This window comes from Macaca thibetana, chromosome 14, assembly GCF_024542745.1.
Source record: "Macaca thibetana thibetana isolate TM-01 chromosome 14, ASM2454274v1, whole genome shotgun sequence".
Lineage (NCBI taxonomy): Eukaryota > Metazoa > Chordata > Mammalia > Primates > Cercopithecidae > Macaca > Macaca thibetana.
In genome coordinates this window covers 52,924,734-52,941,380 of record NC_065591.1, presented here as the reverse complement: position 1 = coordinate 52,941,380, position 16,647 = coordinate 52,924,734, and the positions used below count along the sequence as shown (strand labels likewise).

Sequence of the window (16,647 nt, the reverse complement as noted above, 5' to 3'; positions counted from 1 at the left end):
AGCACAGGTGGAGGCAGGGCCCTGCCCTACAGCCCCTGTTCCAAGTGGTCCACCACACATGGCCAGGAGGGCTTTCCCAGCTGAGGGGAATGAGGGCATGGGGATCTGTCCTACTCTGAGGGGTGGACTGAATCTCTGCGGATTTTTTTCCAAATTTTTATGGTGAAAAGTTACAAGAATGAATACTCATATACCCTTCACCTGGATGCACCGATTATTAGTATCTGGCCACACCTTTCTCTGCACCCCTAAATGCTTGAGCATACATCTCTCAAGAACAAGCACATTCTCTTAGATAGCCACAATACGGTTATCAAAGACAGGCCGTTTTAACATAATACATTAATCTATTTAGATTGAATCATATGAAATTGCTGACATTCGACTTTTTTTTTGTTTTTTGTTTTGTTTTGTTTTGTTTTTTGAGATAGAGTTTTACTCTTGTTGCCTAGGCTAGAGTGCAGTGGCAAGATCTTGGCTCACTGCAACCTCTGCCTCCCAGGTTCAAGCAATTCTCCTGCCTCAGCCTCCCAAGTAGCTGGGATTACAGGCATGTGCCACCATGCCCGGCTAATTTTTTGTATTCAGTAGAGACGAGATTTCACTGTGTTGGTCAGGCTGGTCTCGAACTCCTGACCTCAGGTGATCCACCCACCTTGGCCTCCCCAAGTGCCGGGATTATCGGCATGAGCCATCACGCCCAGCCGACTGTTTTTAACCTACTAAAATGGCAACGTCATGTGGTCGGAAAAAACACTTCAGATTTTGCCGCTTGTCCAGTTTGCTCACATGCTGCATTTACTTGTCATGTCTCTTTAGTGTCTTTTTAACATAGAACAACTCCTTGGCCTTTCTTGGCGTGGCATTGACACTTTTTGAAGCGTTCAGGCCAGCTGGTTTATAGACTGTCTTTTCCCTGCGTATTAGATTCAGGTCATCATTTTCATCAACAGCACTCCCCATGTAAGGCTTTGTTCTTCCTGCGTCATCCCAGGAGGAGGCACTCTGTCCATTAGCCCCACTGCTAGTGATAACTTGGATTATTTGGTTAGGGTGGTATTCACCGGATTTCCCTATTATAAAGTTATTTTTCCCCTCTTTATACTTAACTAATCTTTATTGGGGAGATACTTTAAGCGAGATGAATCCTGTTTCCCCACCTCCTTTCATTCTTGGTGAGCTTCTGCCTTGTGCTTCTCTTTCAATCGTCTGGGTACCTCCTTTTATTTTAAAGGCAAATGCCGGTCTGTCGCTGAGCTCCACCTGAGTGTGTCTAGACTGTGTGAAATGAGCTTCATGTACTCTTGTAGGAAGTAAGGAACGTTCTGGAAAAGTGACGCTTCCTTTAGTGAGCTAGAATGGGCCCTGGAATGATTAGCTCGTTTTTCAAGGGCAGGGAGTGCTATGACAGAGGTCACTGCCAAGCACTTTGGGTTTCTGCAGTTTTATCTGCTATTCCTACCAAGTTAGTGGAACCAGCCATAGGAGGTGAGGAGCATATCTAAGCCTGGCATTCAGAGCTGTGAATGACCCCAACCCTAACCCAAGGTCACCCCTGACCTCACAGATTGGATTCTTTTACTCCTAACTCCTCCTCACCACAGCTCGAATAAAGCTCAGCTCCCACCAGAAGAGCCTTGATTTTGACAGACTCTGGGGTCTGCTCTCCCGTGTCCACCTAGGGTGAGTCATGCTCAGGCCATTCCCACCTGAGTTGTAGGCCTGATGGATGGAAGCTAGGAGGAGCTACCCTTTTGTTTTTGAGACAGGATCTTACTCCCATCGTGCAGGCTAAAGTGCAGTGGCACGATCACAGCTTACTGCATCCTCAGCTCCCAGGCTCAGGTGATCCTCCCACCCCAGTCTCCTGAGCAGCTGGGACTACAGGCATGCACCACCATACCCAGTTAATTTTTTTGTACTTTTAGTAGAGAGAGGGTTCCGCCATGTTGCCCAGGCCAGTCTTGAACTCCTGAGCTCAAGCGATCCACCCGCCTCAGCCTCCCAAAGTGCTGCGATTACAGGCATGAGCCACCACACTTGGCCAGGAGCTGCCTTTAAGGCAAGCCCAAGCTCAGGGTCTTATGCCCTTAATGAAGGCTGAGCCACAGGCTGGCCAGCTGGCTACCTGGAAAGCTCTCTGAGCAGACTCTGGGCTCCTAAGGTGATTCCAAGAAATTTGGCCTCTGTGAACCCGAGTAGCTATTTACACTCATAAACATTTGGTGGCCCAGCCTCCTTTGAAAGGGTTCTAGAATGTCGGCCATCCCCCACACCTGGAACCACTGCTTCTCCAAAGGTCCATCATCCCTGGCCTCCATGGCCTCCACAAGCCTGTCTTGAGTGCTCAGCCTATGCTCACCTCACCCAGCCCTGAGCAGAAGACCAGCAGCCTCCACACTTAGCCGAGGGACTCTCCTGTCCCTGGGGCCTGGTTTCCCAACCATTCTGGCCTCTTCTGCCTAGGAAGGGACCGGGCTGCAAGCCTCTTGCCAGGGCCCTCAGCACATCGTTCTGCTTTTGCCAGGAAGAGCCAGTAAGTCATGTCCTGACTGCTTTGTTGTTTTCCCAGACAGTAATAGCAATATTTAATATTTATTCAATGCTACATGCCCAGCAGTTTACAGGCCCTCTCTGCATATTAACTGGCTTAGTCCTCACGATAACTCTGTGACGTAGATACTATACTATTACCATCCCTGTTTCACAGATAAGACATATGAGTACAGAGAAGTGACATAACTTGCCCAAGGCACACAGCTAGTAGGTGAGAGAGCTGGAATTTGCACCGGGGAGACCTGGCCCCAGAGCCCACATTCATAACAGCTGCACTCTGCTGCTGTAATACTGAAGAGAGATGGGAGAAAGAAGAATGCCCAGGCCTGTGTGACACTAGTCCTTTCTCTGTTCAGAAAGCACAGATCACCCCAGGAGCCTCATGCCATTCACCTTGGACATCGCCTCTCCCTCCTCCCTCTGCCCCACTCTAGCCAATCCTGCTCATCCTCAGCTCTCCACTCAGGCACCGTCCTCTCCGGAAGCCTCCTCTGATGCCTTCAGTGCTTATGGGCGACCTTTCAACCTCACTCAGGCCAGCGAGCTTCCTTCCATCAGAGCAGCTGTGCCTTGTGAGCAGCTGTGCCTTGTCCCCACACCAGTTTCCCTATTAGACTGTGCACTCCTCCAGGGCAGGAGCCACACTGACTCCCCACGCTCTGGTCCCCATGCCTAGACCAGGAGTTGGTACACAGCCTCTGTTCAGTCAATGCTGCGTCAGCTGAGATCAGGGCCTGGGCTTGTGGCTCCTGTGCTGGGCCAGCCAGACGTGGGGCAGAGCAGACCTCCTTGTCTCGGGCCACTGCCCCTACCCCCCAGCTAGCAGCCTGCCTGGGGTGGTAGGCTTCAGGTGGCAAAGCACAGACATTGATGGGCCTCCTGGATGGGGACTGGCTGGGAGGCGTAGGGGCCAGTGCATCACCTTGCTCTTCCTCCAGTTTGCAGATGGGGTATACCTGGTGCTGCTCATGGGGCTCCTGGAGGGCTACTTTGTGCCCCTGCACAGCTTCTTCCTGACCCCGGACAGCTTTGAACAGAAGGTAAGGAGAAGGGACATCAGGGAGGCTGCCTAACCCACATCCCCCGACTCATCTGCCCACACCCACGCTGGGGCTATCCACAAAAAAGGCAGAAGCCTCCCCTCTGCCCAAGGTCTTCAGTGCCTGGAGGTGGGGCCCATTATAAGAGCTGAGCTAGGAAGGAGCTACCTGTAGACCGCTGGGCATCCCTGACTGCCTTTCCCTTCCCCTGAAGTCTGGCCCTGGTCCCCTGCCCTGTGTTCCTGTCAAGTGTCCCAGCCCAGCCTCCTGTCTCCCCAGAGGTGACAAGGAAAGTGACTGTGAAGCTGGTCAGACCTGAGGCCCATGCTTAGCCTGGTTCTGATGGCCTCTCGTAGGCTGCCACATCCTGCTCGCTACACAAAGGCATTTGGTCCACAGCAGAAAGCCTGCTCTGCCTGTTGAACATGTCCTGCCATCTGATTCTTCCAAACGTGTGCACTGACACCCCCAGTTTGAAGTCCTGGCAGTTTACACAGGAACACAGTAGGATATGAAGGGAGTTTTGTGCTTCTCCAGGAGTGCTTCTCCAACAGCAAGCTAGGATCAGCTAGCTCACGCTCCAGGTGGCCTGCCCATTTTGGTAGCCATATTTCTTCTTGAAATTAGTTCAGCCTCTGCCCCTCTGGCTACAGTGCTGGGCTCCTTCACTTCCCAGGGCCAGGTCCCGGGGCTCCTGGGTGTGCAATGGTACATGCTGTCTGCATCTCTCTTGCCAGGTCTTGAATGTCTCCTTTGCCTTTGAGCTCATGCAAGACGGAGGGTTGGAAAAGCCAAAACCGCGACCAGAAGGTACTTTGCTCTTTCCTGGGTTTGTGACAACAGAGACCCTCTCCCTGCACACGGGTACTCAGATTTTGTAGCAGAGGGAAGCATTTTCTGAAGTCTTCATTGCTGGGGAAGGTGGGACTCGGTGCAGCTGCTCAGTCCCAGAGACCCTTTGTGAGCTGCCAGCTGCACAGCCAGGGGAAGAAAAGAATCTAAAATCCCACACATGCCTTGCATGGGATTGCAGGGATCAGGGCCCCAGCAGAAGAGCTGCTGCAGGAACTGTCCTGTGCCCAATGCCCAGGTTTTTCTGTCCCTGCACAGGGTGCTGACCTGCCAAAGAGCTGTGTCCCTGCAAGTCGGGGTGAAGGTGCAGTGCAGACAGTTCTGGGCTGAGCAGAACTACTTCTATCTGACAGATGTGGAGCGCTGCCTGCTCAGACTCTGCCTGAGGACAGGGCATGATTTGTGGGGTTTGGGTTGTAAATATAAGACTGGGGGGAAATGCAGAAGGAACAAGTGCTCCTGCAGCCCTTGCATACTCATGCTAGGAGTGCACACGTGCATTCGTGAGCAGAGGAGGCACACTTCTCTTAGTAGTCTTCTTGGTACAGATGTTCGCTTTCTGCCCCTTACTGACTGAAGTATTCCATTTCACCAGAGCTGGCGAGTCACCACTGTGTTGCAGATGATCTGCATATGTCCCCTGGGAACATTGAGAATGCCATTTGTGGCAAAAGGTTGCTTGCACTTTTCTGGTAGTTTACAGGCAAGTGGATGAGTAGGGATGGTGGGCTTTCATGCCCCCTTGCTGCCTCTGCTCTGAACTCCTCTATCCAAACCCCCACCTAGTGGGGGCCATGCCCTGGTCTAGTGGGCTTGAGACCCTGTAGATCATGATATAACGAGAGGGGTAAGACCTTCCTGAACCTCAAGGCATGTGCAGCCAACCAGGGAAGAGACAAGTTGCAGCCAGTTAGCAAAATGATATGACAGTCCTGGGAACTGTTATGAAAGAGGTACAAGGAAGAGGCTGTGAGGACTGAGGAGGTGATACCACTTCTGTCTTGGGGGAGGAACACTTTGATGGAGATGGTGACAGTAGGGCTAAACCATAAGGACCAGGTAGGGCTTTGGTGTATGGAGACTGGGAGAGAAGTATGTGCATGCCAGACAGAATGACAGCATGAGCAAAAGTCCCCCCTGGGGAAGAATGAGGACCCTGTCTCATGACTCCTTCCAGACTTGTTATCTATTGACTCTGGCCAACAAAGGTCAACTCCTGTTCTCATTTATTACCACCTTGTCCTAAGCCCCTGGTCAACTGAGAACTGGGGGAGGACCTCTGGCAAGGCTGGTGTCCCCCTGGGGCTCTCTCTTTGGCAAGGCCACTCCAGCCTTCCTAATAGCATTAGGAATGGACTCTTCTTGTTCTATGGGCAGATGATGAGCACCCTGCTTCTGGGAGGACAGGCACAGTGGGAACGTTCCGGCTATCATTTTGCTTCCATTTTCTTGAACTGCTTAATATGAAACTTCCTGGTTACAGATTGGAAGTACTTCTGATATTTTAGAATTGGGATATTTCTTTCCCTTGGGACAGATAATTTTCCCAATATAAATCAATCTATAGGAATATTTTGGAATATAGGTGATATTTTTATGCAATTATTAAGTTGCTGAATATGAAACTAACTGACCGATGTGGATGGAAAAACACATGTTTTATTTGTTATGACACAGGGCATTATGCCCATGCTGCAAATTTCCAGTACGTAAAGGGGAATGGAAATAGCATTTTATGAAATTGTACTTTGTGAGAAGTGAATCCCAGCATTCCCTCTGCCTTTTATGCTTCTACCTGGAAAGTGAGATTTGGAAGTAAACAATGCAGACATTTCAAAGGGTGCCCATGTGGGTAATTCTTTGAGGGCATTTCAAAATCAAACTGGTTGTGATGGAGGCATTTTTCATGGCAAAATGTTTTTAAGGTCAGGAAAATGCATTCTCCGCTGTGCTGTTTAACACTTAAAGCTCTGTTGTGCCTTGAAATCCCCTAGAAACTGGGTTGGTATCTGAGATGACTTGCTGCCCGGGCTTCATGACCGTTTAGTACCTCAGTTAGTGTAAGCCAAGGGTTAGCATCAAGTTCATAACCACTGGAGCACTTGAAATAATGGCCAGGCGTGGAAGCTCACACCTGTAATCTTAACACTTTGGGAGGCCAAGGTGGGCAGACGGCTTGAGCTCAGGAATTTGAGACCAGCCTGGGCAACATAGTGAGACCCCATCTGTACAAAAAATACAAAAAAATTAGCCAGGTGTGGTGGTTAATTTTCCATCTCAGGAGGCTGAGGTGGAAGGGATCGCTTGAGCCTAGGAGGCGGAAGTTGCAGTGAGCCGAGATGGCACCACTGCACTCCAGCCTGGGCAACAAAGTGAGACCCTGTCTCAAAGGAAAGAAAAAGAAATATTGTCATGCAGCTGGCAGCTTTTTATTTAGGGCATTGTGCCACATGTCTTCAAATGCACATGTCCACCCTGTTATCACCCTTCAAGTAGACTCACCATCAATTATGGTTAAGACTCCAGAATAACAGGCAGGCAGGGACTCAGAAGACATCTAGTACCAGGCAGGGTTGAAGTCTGTAGGACCGAATATCTAAAATGTAAGGAGTCTCATACCTGGGACCAGATGGCAAGCAATGCTGAAAAAACAAGCAGGTGATGGCAGCCGAGTTCCAGGTGATCACTTCATTCGGGGAAGACTTGGTCAGTGGCTGATAATATGGAAAATGTTCAACTCCCCCATTCCCCTAGGAGATAGTGTACAGAAGCCAACATTTAAAACTCTCATCATACCAAGTGTTAGCAAGGATGTGGAGCAACAGAAACTGCTGGTGTTCTAAATTGCTAGAACCATTTTATTTTTATTCAGTCCTTATTTAGCTGAAAGTAGAAAACAGTTTGTTCTCATCTAATATAGTTGAAGATGTGTAATGCACTATAAAATAATGTGGTAGACACCCCCTGCCAAAATAATGTGGTCCCCAGCCCTGGACGTCCAGGCCCTAATCCTCAGTACCTGTTCATGTGTTATCTTACATGGCAAAAGGGACTTTGCAGATGTTATTAAATTTAGGGGCTTGAGATGATGACATTATCTAGGTGGTCCCAATGTCATCACAGGGGTCCTTATTATAAGTGGAAGAGGGAGGCAGAAGTGTGAGGGTGATGTAGCATAAGAAAGGCTCACCCAACCATTGCTGGCTTTGGAGATGGAAGAGGGCTATAAGCCAGAGAATGCAAGCAACCCCAGAGGGTTAGAACACCAGTAACTGCCTTATGGCCACCTAACTTATTCCATCCCCCACTTGGAAAGAACAAGTGTAAGGATCTCCATTAGAACCTCCAGAAAAAAATGCAGCTGTGCTGACACTGTGATTTTATCTCAGTGAGACGGATTTGGGGCTTTTGATTTCTACAATTCAGAGATAATAAATTTGTGTTGTTTTTAGGCCACCAAATGTGTGCTAATTTACTACAGCAGTAATAGGAAGTTGGCACACTCCTTGACCTAGCAATCCACTCACAGGCATGCATGTCCATACACCAGGAGACAAGCCCAAGAACACCTGTGATAGCATGGGCTGGAGTGTACATCCCAGTAGACTAGCTACATAAATTGGAACATATTCATATCACGGATTATAATACAACCATGACAATAAAAAGACTGAACCGAGAAGTCAGGGGAGGAACTTCTAGTTACTGTAGCATGAAGAGATCAGTGACTATTCTCTGCTAAAGAGCAAGTGTGAAACTGGACAAAATGATCAAAAACAATGATTTTGAAGCACCGAAAATCTACCAGAGGTAGACAACAAATCAAGAAGCTTTCTTCTTTTTTTTTTTTTGAGATGGAGTTTTGCTCTCCAGGCTGGAGTGCAATGGCACAGTCTTGGCTCACTGGAATTCCCCTCCCAGGTTCAAGAGATTCTCCTACCTCAGCCTCCCAAGTAGCTGGGATTACAGGCTGCCACCATCACACCCAGCTAATTTTTGTATTTTTATTAGAGATGGGGTTTCGCCATGTTGGCCAGGCTGGTCTTGAACTCCTGACCTCAGGTGATCCACCTGCCTCGGCCTCCCAAAGTGCTGGGATTACAGACGTGAGCCACCCTGCCCGGCCAAGAAGCTTTATTCTTGAATAATTATAGAATTATAGTTAGATAATTATAGCTATACCTCAGTAAAACTGTTAAAAAACAGACAGCTCATGCAACAGCATAGATGAATCCTGTGAAATATAAAAAGAGGCAGCTTTCGAATCTACCGTTCAAGGGCACATATGTTGATGCTAGGACTGGTAAGAAAAGCAAGAAAGTAATCGTAAGCATCAGCATAGTGGTTATATTTGGCGAATGAAAGAGGGAATGTAGAAGGGGACGGGATCCTCCTAGGGTACTGACAATGTTCTATTTTTGACATGGACAGAAGTTCATTTTCAAATATTTAAAACAGTACATATATGTTGCATGGGTTTTTTCCTGGATGTATGTCATATTTTAAAAAAATTTTAATGACTTAAAAGCTTTTAAAAATAAATAAAGCAAATGGCAAACTACCACTAGATAGGACAGTAGAAGCACCAAAAGGAGCATCTGTACAGCATGGATCCTGCCCCAGTGGGGAGTAGAGAGCAGGCAGAGATGTGAGGCAGGATGAGACAGAGGCGCCGGGAAATCGGCCGGGGGCTAGAGCATAAGTAACCACCTACTGGCCACCTGATTCCAGCCCCCACCAGCTGCCAGCCCTGAGCCAGCAAGGGCCTCCCACCTTGGTCAAGGGATTCAGAGACCCCGGGGGAAAGCTTCAGAGAAGGGCCTTCAACAGTGCCTTGGGATGAAGGAAACTGTGGTGTCACAAATGGCCACAGAGGGCCTTGTCTCTGTGCAAAATGTTTCTGCTGGGAAGAGAGTTCCTCTCCTTCCTTTGGCCTCTGCATCCTTGAGAGAATCATGAACTCATTTTGGATGGTCCTCTCCTGATGGAAAGAGTTACTAATACCTCTGGGTGGGAGGAGCAAACAGCAAGCCCTTTCCCCTTGGCCAGAAGCTGTTTTATCTCTACAGCCGCCTCTTCCTTGGCCCCAGGCTGCCAGACAGCCTCCGTTCTGGTGTATCTGACCAGGAGCCCCATAGTCCTGGCTGTCTGCCTCCAGAGAGGGGCCCTGGGCCAGCACACAGAGGCTCTCAGAACTGAACTGAGTTGCTAATCACACAATTTATGAGATCAGGGCTTTGAAGTGGCTCTGTTTATATGGCATGGAGTTACAATATATTCCCAGGAATCCACAGCCCTTCTCCTGGCTGAGATAGTCCAGTCTCCTGCTGGCTTGCTAGTCTGCCTGGGACTACCTGGGGGCCCAGGTCTTGGCTTTCTTGATAAGAACAGGTGATAAGCAGTGTCTCCGACTGCTGTCTCCCCTATTCACCCGGCCCATCTGTTGGCGTTAGTGGTGAAGGTGATGAAGAAGCAACTCACATTTCCAAGGAGCAGGGCTTAGTCCATGTGAATGGTGCAGGCATTGTGCAATGCACAGACCGCACGGCTGTACACAGCAGCTCTGCTAGTGGGCAAAGATGGGGAAACAGAAAGAAAACTACCATTTAGGGGACGCTTAATATATTCTGGGTGTTTTTCATAAAGGCATTGCCCAATTTTACCAGTGAGAAAACTGATTCAGAGAATTTAAGTGACTGCCAGGGTCACACAGCTGTGGTGGAGATGGACTTCAAACTTTTGTGAACATAAAAATGTCACTTAGTAACCGTTAAAATGGCCAGTTTAAAACATTCTGCCATATTGGACATTTTCTAGCAACCTCAGAACTCACCCATCTTTCAGAAGGGAAAACAAATACCCCTGCCGCCGTCGGTATCTGTCCTTCATCGGGCCCCCAAATTCCTCCTTTGTGACCCATGCTCAGGCCTCCACTTCTGATCTGCCCATGCTGTTAACACTTTACCCCCACCTGCTCTTGGCCTTGCTCTCTCCCAAGTCACCTCCTGGGCCTGTGTCCCCTGGGAACTCTTTTCAGTCCTTAACCTCCTCACCCTCTTGGGAGCATGTGGCCCTCTTGTCTGCCCTCTCTGGAATTTTTTTCCTTGGCTTCCAAGACACTGGGAAACCATTCATTCACGGATCTGTTAATATCCTTGGAGGGTCCGTGTTCTCTGTGTTCAAGGAACCTACAGTCCAGGGCAGAGGCAGATATTAATCAATAAGCATACAAGTCACTGATTTATACCTGGAGTGAGTACTATGAAGGAAGCATGTGGGAGCTTTGAGAACATAAAACGGGACCCCTGTACCCAGGCCAGGGTCAGGAAGGCCTAGGAGCCTGTGCTTTGAGCTGAGGTCTGCAGGAGGACTCAGAGCCAGCTATTTGGGAAGAGTGATCTAGATATTGTAACAGCATGGCCCATGGGGAGGGTAGTGAAAGGAAGCCACAGTGACTGTGATACATAGTGAGGGAGGCAGTGTGGCACCAAATGAGAGTGGGAAGGTAGGCAGGTCAGGTCAGGTTACACCTTACAAAGCCATGATTTAGGATTTTGGACCTTCTAAGTGAAATAGTTGTATGGCCACACAAGCTGGGAGCTACACAGCTCCAAGGAGCTCTGTTTACCTTGTAGTCCATGACAGTGGTGACCTGGAAGTGTGAATGATGTGCCTTGGAGTTGTGCAGTGCACATCCTGCACAGCCATACCTGGTGGCCATACCTGGAGGCACAGCCATACCTGGAGACCTGGAGGTCTGGCTCCAGTAGGTAGAGTGGATTGGAGAGGGCAAAGGGAGCTCATTAGGAGCCTGTTGCAGTGGCTCCAGGCCCACTGTACCTTCCCCTTTACACCCACTCCCTTGGCAAGCTCACCTTTATCCCTCTCTGCCTTTCTAGCAGTTCCTCCCTGGAGTAACTTCCTAATATTTGACTTGAGTGGAATTTAAGAAACACTCAACACCAAGCAGTCGGGGAGGACAGGAATCAGCCTAGAGGGCACAGGATTCCATCTGGCAGAAGGTGATTCAGAGTGGGACTCCTGGCTCAGCATTAGCAAGGCAAGGTAGCAGGGCTCAGCCTCAGGCCAGGGCCCCAGGTAGAGGCTCAGATATGTGATGAACCACCATGGGAGCAGAAATGGCCGCTGTGAGCTCCAGGCCACGCAAGGGGTCTCTGGAAGCCCCTGGTCTATCAGTAGGAGACCTTGGGCCCAGCCAGGGTGGAGCAGGGTTGGTCTATAACCAGGATAAGGCCTGGAAGGAACAGGCAGGAGAGGCCCTGGGCTCTAGGCCTGGAGCTTGGGGCCTAAGCATGCCAGGCTGTGGCAGTCCCAGTTGCAAAAATCCCAAGGCTAAATACAGAGTGATAGAATGGACTTTAGAGACTGAGAATGGCGCAGGCAGGAGCAGGGACAGGGATAAAGAAACTAATACATGTTAGGTACAATGTGCAGTACTTGGGTGATGGGTACACTGAAATCTCAGAATTCACTGCTATATAGTTCATTCATGTAACAGAAAACCACTGTACCCCAAAAACTATTGAAATAAAAAATAGAATCTTTTTGTTAAAGTCCCAAGGCTAAGACCTGGGAGCCCCTGGCTCCCCACTCTGCCTACTCTTGAAGGATCCCTGTGGGTATTGACCAGAGCATTGCTAGAATCCTGACGCCTTCCCCCACACCTTCTTTCCCAATGACTTAGTGTAATTTCTCCCATCTTTGAATCCCAGAGCATATATTACCTTCTCTTAATCACCTACTTCATCTGACCTCCGATACAATTGGTTTTTAATCATTTTTATTGTGAAAAATATCACATATACAGAAAGGTGCATGAAACATAAATGTACAGGTTAGTGAACTTTTACCAAGTGAGCCACCACGCAGCCACCACCCACGTCGAAGAAAAGAGTCATGCTGGCTCCCAAGAGCTTCCTCCAACTTGCCCTGCATCCTTTTTGAACCTAACCTCTCCCTTCTCCCTAAAGGTAACCACTATTCTGAGTCCAATCATCAAGGTTTTGCTTTGTTTTTGCTTTTCTTTATCATGTTATTACCTAAGTATGCATTCCTCAATAGTAGACAGAGTTCCATTTTTTTGTTTTCTCTTCTCCCATTCTTCAAAAGTTGGCTCTCTAGGAGAGTGACAGCAAAGGGACAAGAGTAGAGAGGGAGTCTCCTTGGGGGAGGGAGGAAGGTAGAGGAGTCAGCAGAGGATTAGACGAACAGAGAAAGTGGTGACCAGTAAATGGATGGAGGGCGGAAGGGCTAAGCAAAATGTGTCAGTGAGTCATAGCTAGCCTGCCAACTGCCAGTTTCCAGTCTCTAGCCTACAAAATCATGCAAACTCCGTAACTTGGAATTCAAGGCCTTTCAGGATCCAGCCCCGCACACCCCAACCTCTCTAGCCATGCTAGCCTATTGGGAATTCTCCAGCATAGCTGGGTTTAGTAAGATACACTAAACTTTCCACATGGAATTCTTTGCCCACTTCTGTACCTGGAAAGCTCCTATTGCAAAGGAAGGAAGGCAAAGAGGGAGGATAGGAAGATCGGGGGGCAGGAAAGAAAGAAGGAAAGAATAGAGGGAGGGAAGGAGGATGGGAGGATCAGAGGAAAGGAGGAAGGATGGGAAGATTAGAGGGAGGAAGTGAGCGAGAGAGGGAATGGTGGCATAGAAGCTGAGGGACCTCCAGCTGAAGTTTTAGCACCTCAGACCCTTCTGCCTTGCTCTGTTATTAATCTGAAGCTGTCTGTCCCCATGACGCCTATGTCCTGAGTACTCCTTGCAAGTCCCCCTTCTCTGCTAGGCACGCTTCTGTGAGGCAGCTTGAGTCCCAACTCACCCCCTTGTCCTCCACTATAGCCCCAGGCCTTCCCCTCCTTTCCACCACACATGGTTGCTTCTGTGGTAGAGGCTGGAGGCAGTGGGCAAAAAGCCCCTGGGACAGGTGGGGATTGTGGGGAGAGTCAGGCCTTATCTGGAGATGCTGTGCCCCGGCACCTCTACCCTAACTGCCCCCTGCCCTGAAGTCTTGCTGCCCACTCTACCCATCCACCCCGAACATGCTGGGTACACAGGGGTGGTTGGGAGGGGCAGTGTATGCCAACTTTGGAACACGTGGCCCCACGGAAACAACGTGTTTTTTGTTTTCTTCACAGACATAGTCAACTGTGACCTGAAATCTACACTACGAGTGTTGTACAACCTCTTCACCAAGTACCGCAACGTGGAGTGAGGGGCTGCCCTGGGCCCCCCATTGCCCAGGAGCTCTTGCTGTTGGCGTACTGGACCCTCCTCCGAACTGCCTTACCCTGCTTATTCCTGTCTCTTGCACTGTGCTCTCCCACAAGTCCAGCTGCAACCCAGAGATAGTAGAAATTGAAATTAAGAAGGAAATGATCATAACTCAGTGGGCTGACCCGTCCCTCCCAGGCCCTGGGGACAACCTAGCAATGAAGGTTGGGAAGGTTGTTCCCATCCCGGTGCCAGGTCCACATTTCCCTCCATGATTTGGGAACCAGCTTAAGCAAAAGAGTCCCCAGAAATGAAAATAAAGATCCTAGTTACCTTTCAAAGGGTGCTAACTATGTGTCAGGCACCACACTCAGTGCTCTGCTCTGATATACTCAAGGCCATTAATCTTCAGGACTCCCATGGAAGTAGGTGTTACAATCCCCTTTTACAGATGAGGAAACTAAGGCTCGGAGGTTAAATGACTTGCCAGAAGTTGGCATTTTTTTCCTCTTTGAACATAACCTCTCCCTTCTCCCTAAAGGTAACCACTATTCTGAGCCCAGTCATCAAGGTTTTGCTTTTCTTTATAATTTTATTACCTAAGTATTCATTCCGGAATAGTAGACAGTACATGTTTATAACAAGCCAATTGCATATGTTCTTTACATATTCTAAAGTTGTGTATATGTGGGCACATACGAGCACGTGCATATGTACACCTGAGCCAAAAAGACGAGAACCCACCGATCTCACCACTGGGGCAAGCTAGGTCAGAGCTTAGTGATTCACACTGAAATTGGCAAATTGGATTTAACCCAATTAATAGTGTGTGTGTGGCAGGAGTCATGTCCCTCAAATCCTTTGTACAAATGAAAATTACTCTTAATTCCATCAGATTTATAATAACTCTGTACTTTGGTTTCAGGGTGACATTTGGGAAGGATTCTGTTTAGAATTAATGGAGTGGCACATTTTGCAGCCTTTTTGCTTGATTGCATGTAATGGAAATGCCCTATATTTTCCTGCAAAATAAGTACTAAATTCATTATCGTTAAGCAAATGTACAATATGCTCAGGCACTGCAGAGAGCTGGGCACGGGCCCATGTGAGCATCGCTTTGGAAGTAGGGCACTTCAACAGGGACCCTTGAACTTTAAAGAAAGGAACTTCTTTTTGCCTTCTAATTGATCATTTGGACTATTCTGGCTAAGTCTGTCCACATGTAATTACCGGCTAATTCAGGCGAGGAAAAATGTAAGTCATTTAGACCAAAGCCAAGCAGTTTCTTTGCGTGGGTTACTCAAGGGCTTGTGGTTACTTGTATCTCCTCTATGTGAACTTGACTTTGAAAGGCAGAGCTCTAGTGTGCCAGCCTGCTAGGTCCTGTAAGAATAGGGAAGGGGCAGAGGTGGGTGGGCAGTGACTAGGGGACGAGAAGCATGGGAAAATATTTGCACTCTAAACATATAGAGATAGAGGTGGGACTTGTGGTACTCAACACTTGTAGCCTTCAATTGACTGAGGCTTTGGGCTAAATCATCAGTTGTGCTGATATCCATCTCATTATGGAATGTTCCTAAATATGCCAGGTAGACACCAGCCCAAGTACCCTCCTCCAGCAGTCTGTGACTACCTTGTCACTACTTTAGGCCCACTCCACAAAGCGCATCTCTGGTTTGAGAAATTCATTTTGATCTGTATCTACACCACCCAAAGTTAGGCCTCCTATAGTGTCCAAAACATTCCTTTCAGCCTTATTTCTTACTGTGCTGTCTATCTGCAGTAATTCAGGACCCATAAAATTTAGATAACTACATGTCTTTGCTCTTAGAATTGTCACTCAGCATAATGAGCATTTAACATACAAAGGCAATGTACTGTTTTGTGTTGATCTATGTAAAAGAATACAATTCTTTTTTATGTAATTAGTGAAATTTTATTTTTTATTAGGAAACACTAAATAGTGTAATATTTCTTTTGCTTTTTAAAAAATTCCTGGTAGCAAATCAAGATAAATAATTGCTTAATTTTCTTGAGCAATACTGAAGCAGGATGAAATAAGAGGAATGCATTCATTTAAACATGCTTCGCTTTATGAATTTTGTCTCTTTTTTGGTCTTTTTTTCTTATATTCAAGTTACAAATGTACAAGTGTCCTTACTAAGAGTGCTCCTTTTGTATTTTACATATACACAGTATGAAAATACATTGGAACACTAGGAAAGTTTTTAAATAACAGTTCTAATTTATCAGAAAATTGTGTTTTGGGATTGAGTTCTTTGACTCAGCCCAGAATCCCACGTCCTGGGCCTGGTTTTCTAACGCGGTCATCTCATCTCGATATTTTACTTTAGAATCTGGAATCTCCTCCTTAATATATGACCATGACTTTGAAAGCCAAAAGAGGAATCAACAAGAAATAAAACAAACCTTCATCTTTAAATAAAAAGAAAAAAGAAAGAAACCAAAATGAGAATCAACACTTTATAGTATAGGCTCACTGGGTTTTTTTTTCTTTTCTCTTAATTTAAATTCAGTTATTTTTAATGGTTAATACATAAATGGTGCGAAATTTAAAAAGCGCAAATAGATACCTAGTGGGAAACCCAAGCCTCCCTCTCTCCTCCAGCACCCATTACCTCTCCCTGGAGGCAACTCTTTTGATTCATTTCTTACACACACTGCCAGAGATACTCTAGGCATGTAAAGCACAAACATACATATAAAATCTGTGGGCTTTTAAAAATATAAGTAAGATGTCATACATACTGTCATACACATTCTTTTTTACCACTTAATGTTATATCTTGGATATTGTATTACCTGGATATTAAAAAGAACTCCTTTCACATTTTAAAATAACAGTCTGAGCACTTCATAAATCCAAATGCGTATCTCCAGTCTGCTTGAGCTAGGAAAGGAAAAAAGCCCGAGGCGAAGGAGGAAAGGCTGCCCAGAC

At 47.4% G+C, this 16,647-nt stretch overlaps 1 protein-coding gene across 2 annotated transcripts in view; it reads left to right on the top strand.

Moving 5' to 3' along the window:
- Nucleotides 1-15,608, top strand: part of PARVA (parvin alpha) — a 161,758-nt gene extending 146,150 nt beyond the window's left edge. For both annotated transcript variants that reach the window (XM_050757433.1, XM_050757434.1), the window contains exons 11-13: nt 3,495-3,596; nt 4,334-4,406; nt 13,613-15,608. In XM_050757433.1, coding sequence (XP_050613390.1) covers nt 3,495-3,596; nt 4,334-4,406; nt 13,613-13,689 — 252 coding nt within the window. In that variant the 3' untranslated portion in view covers nt 13,690-15,608. The remainder of the gene's footprint in view (nt 1-3,494; nt 3,597-4,333; nt 4,407-13,612) is intronic.
- Nucleotides 15,609-16,647: the final 1,039 nt, after the last annotated feature.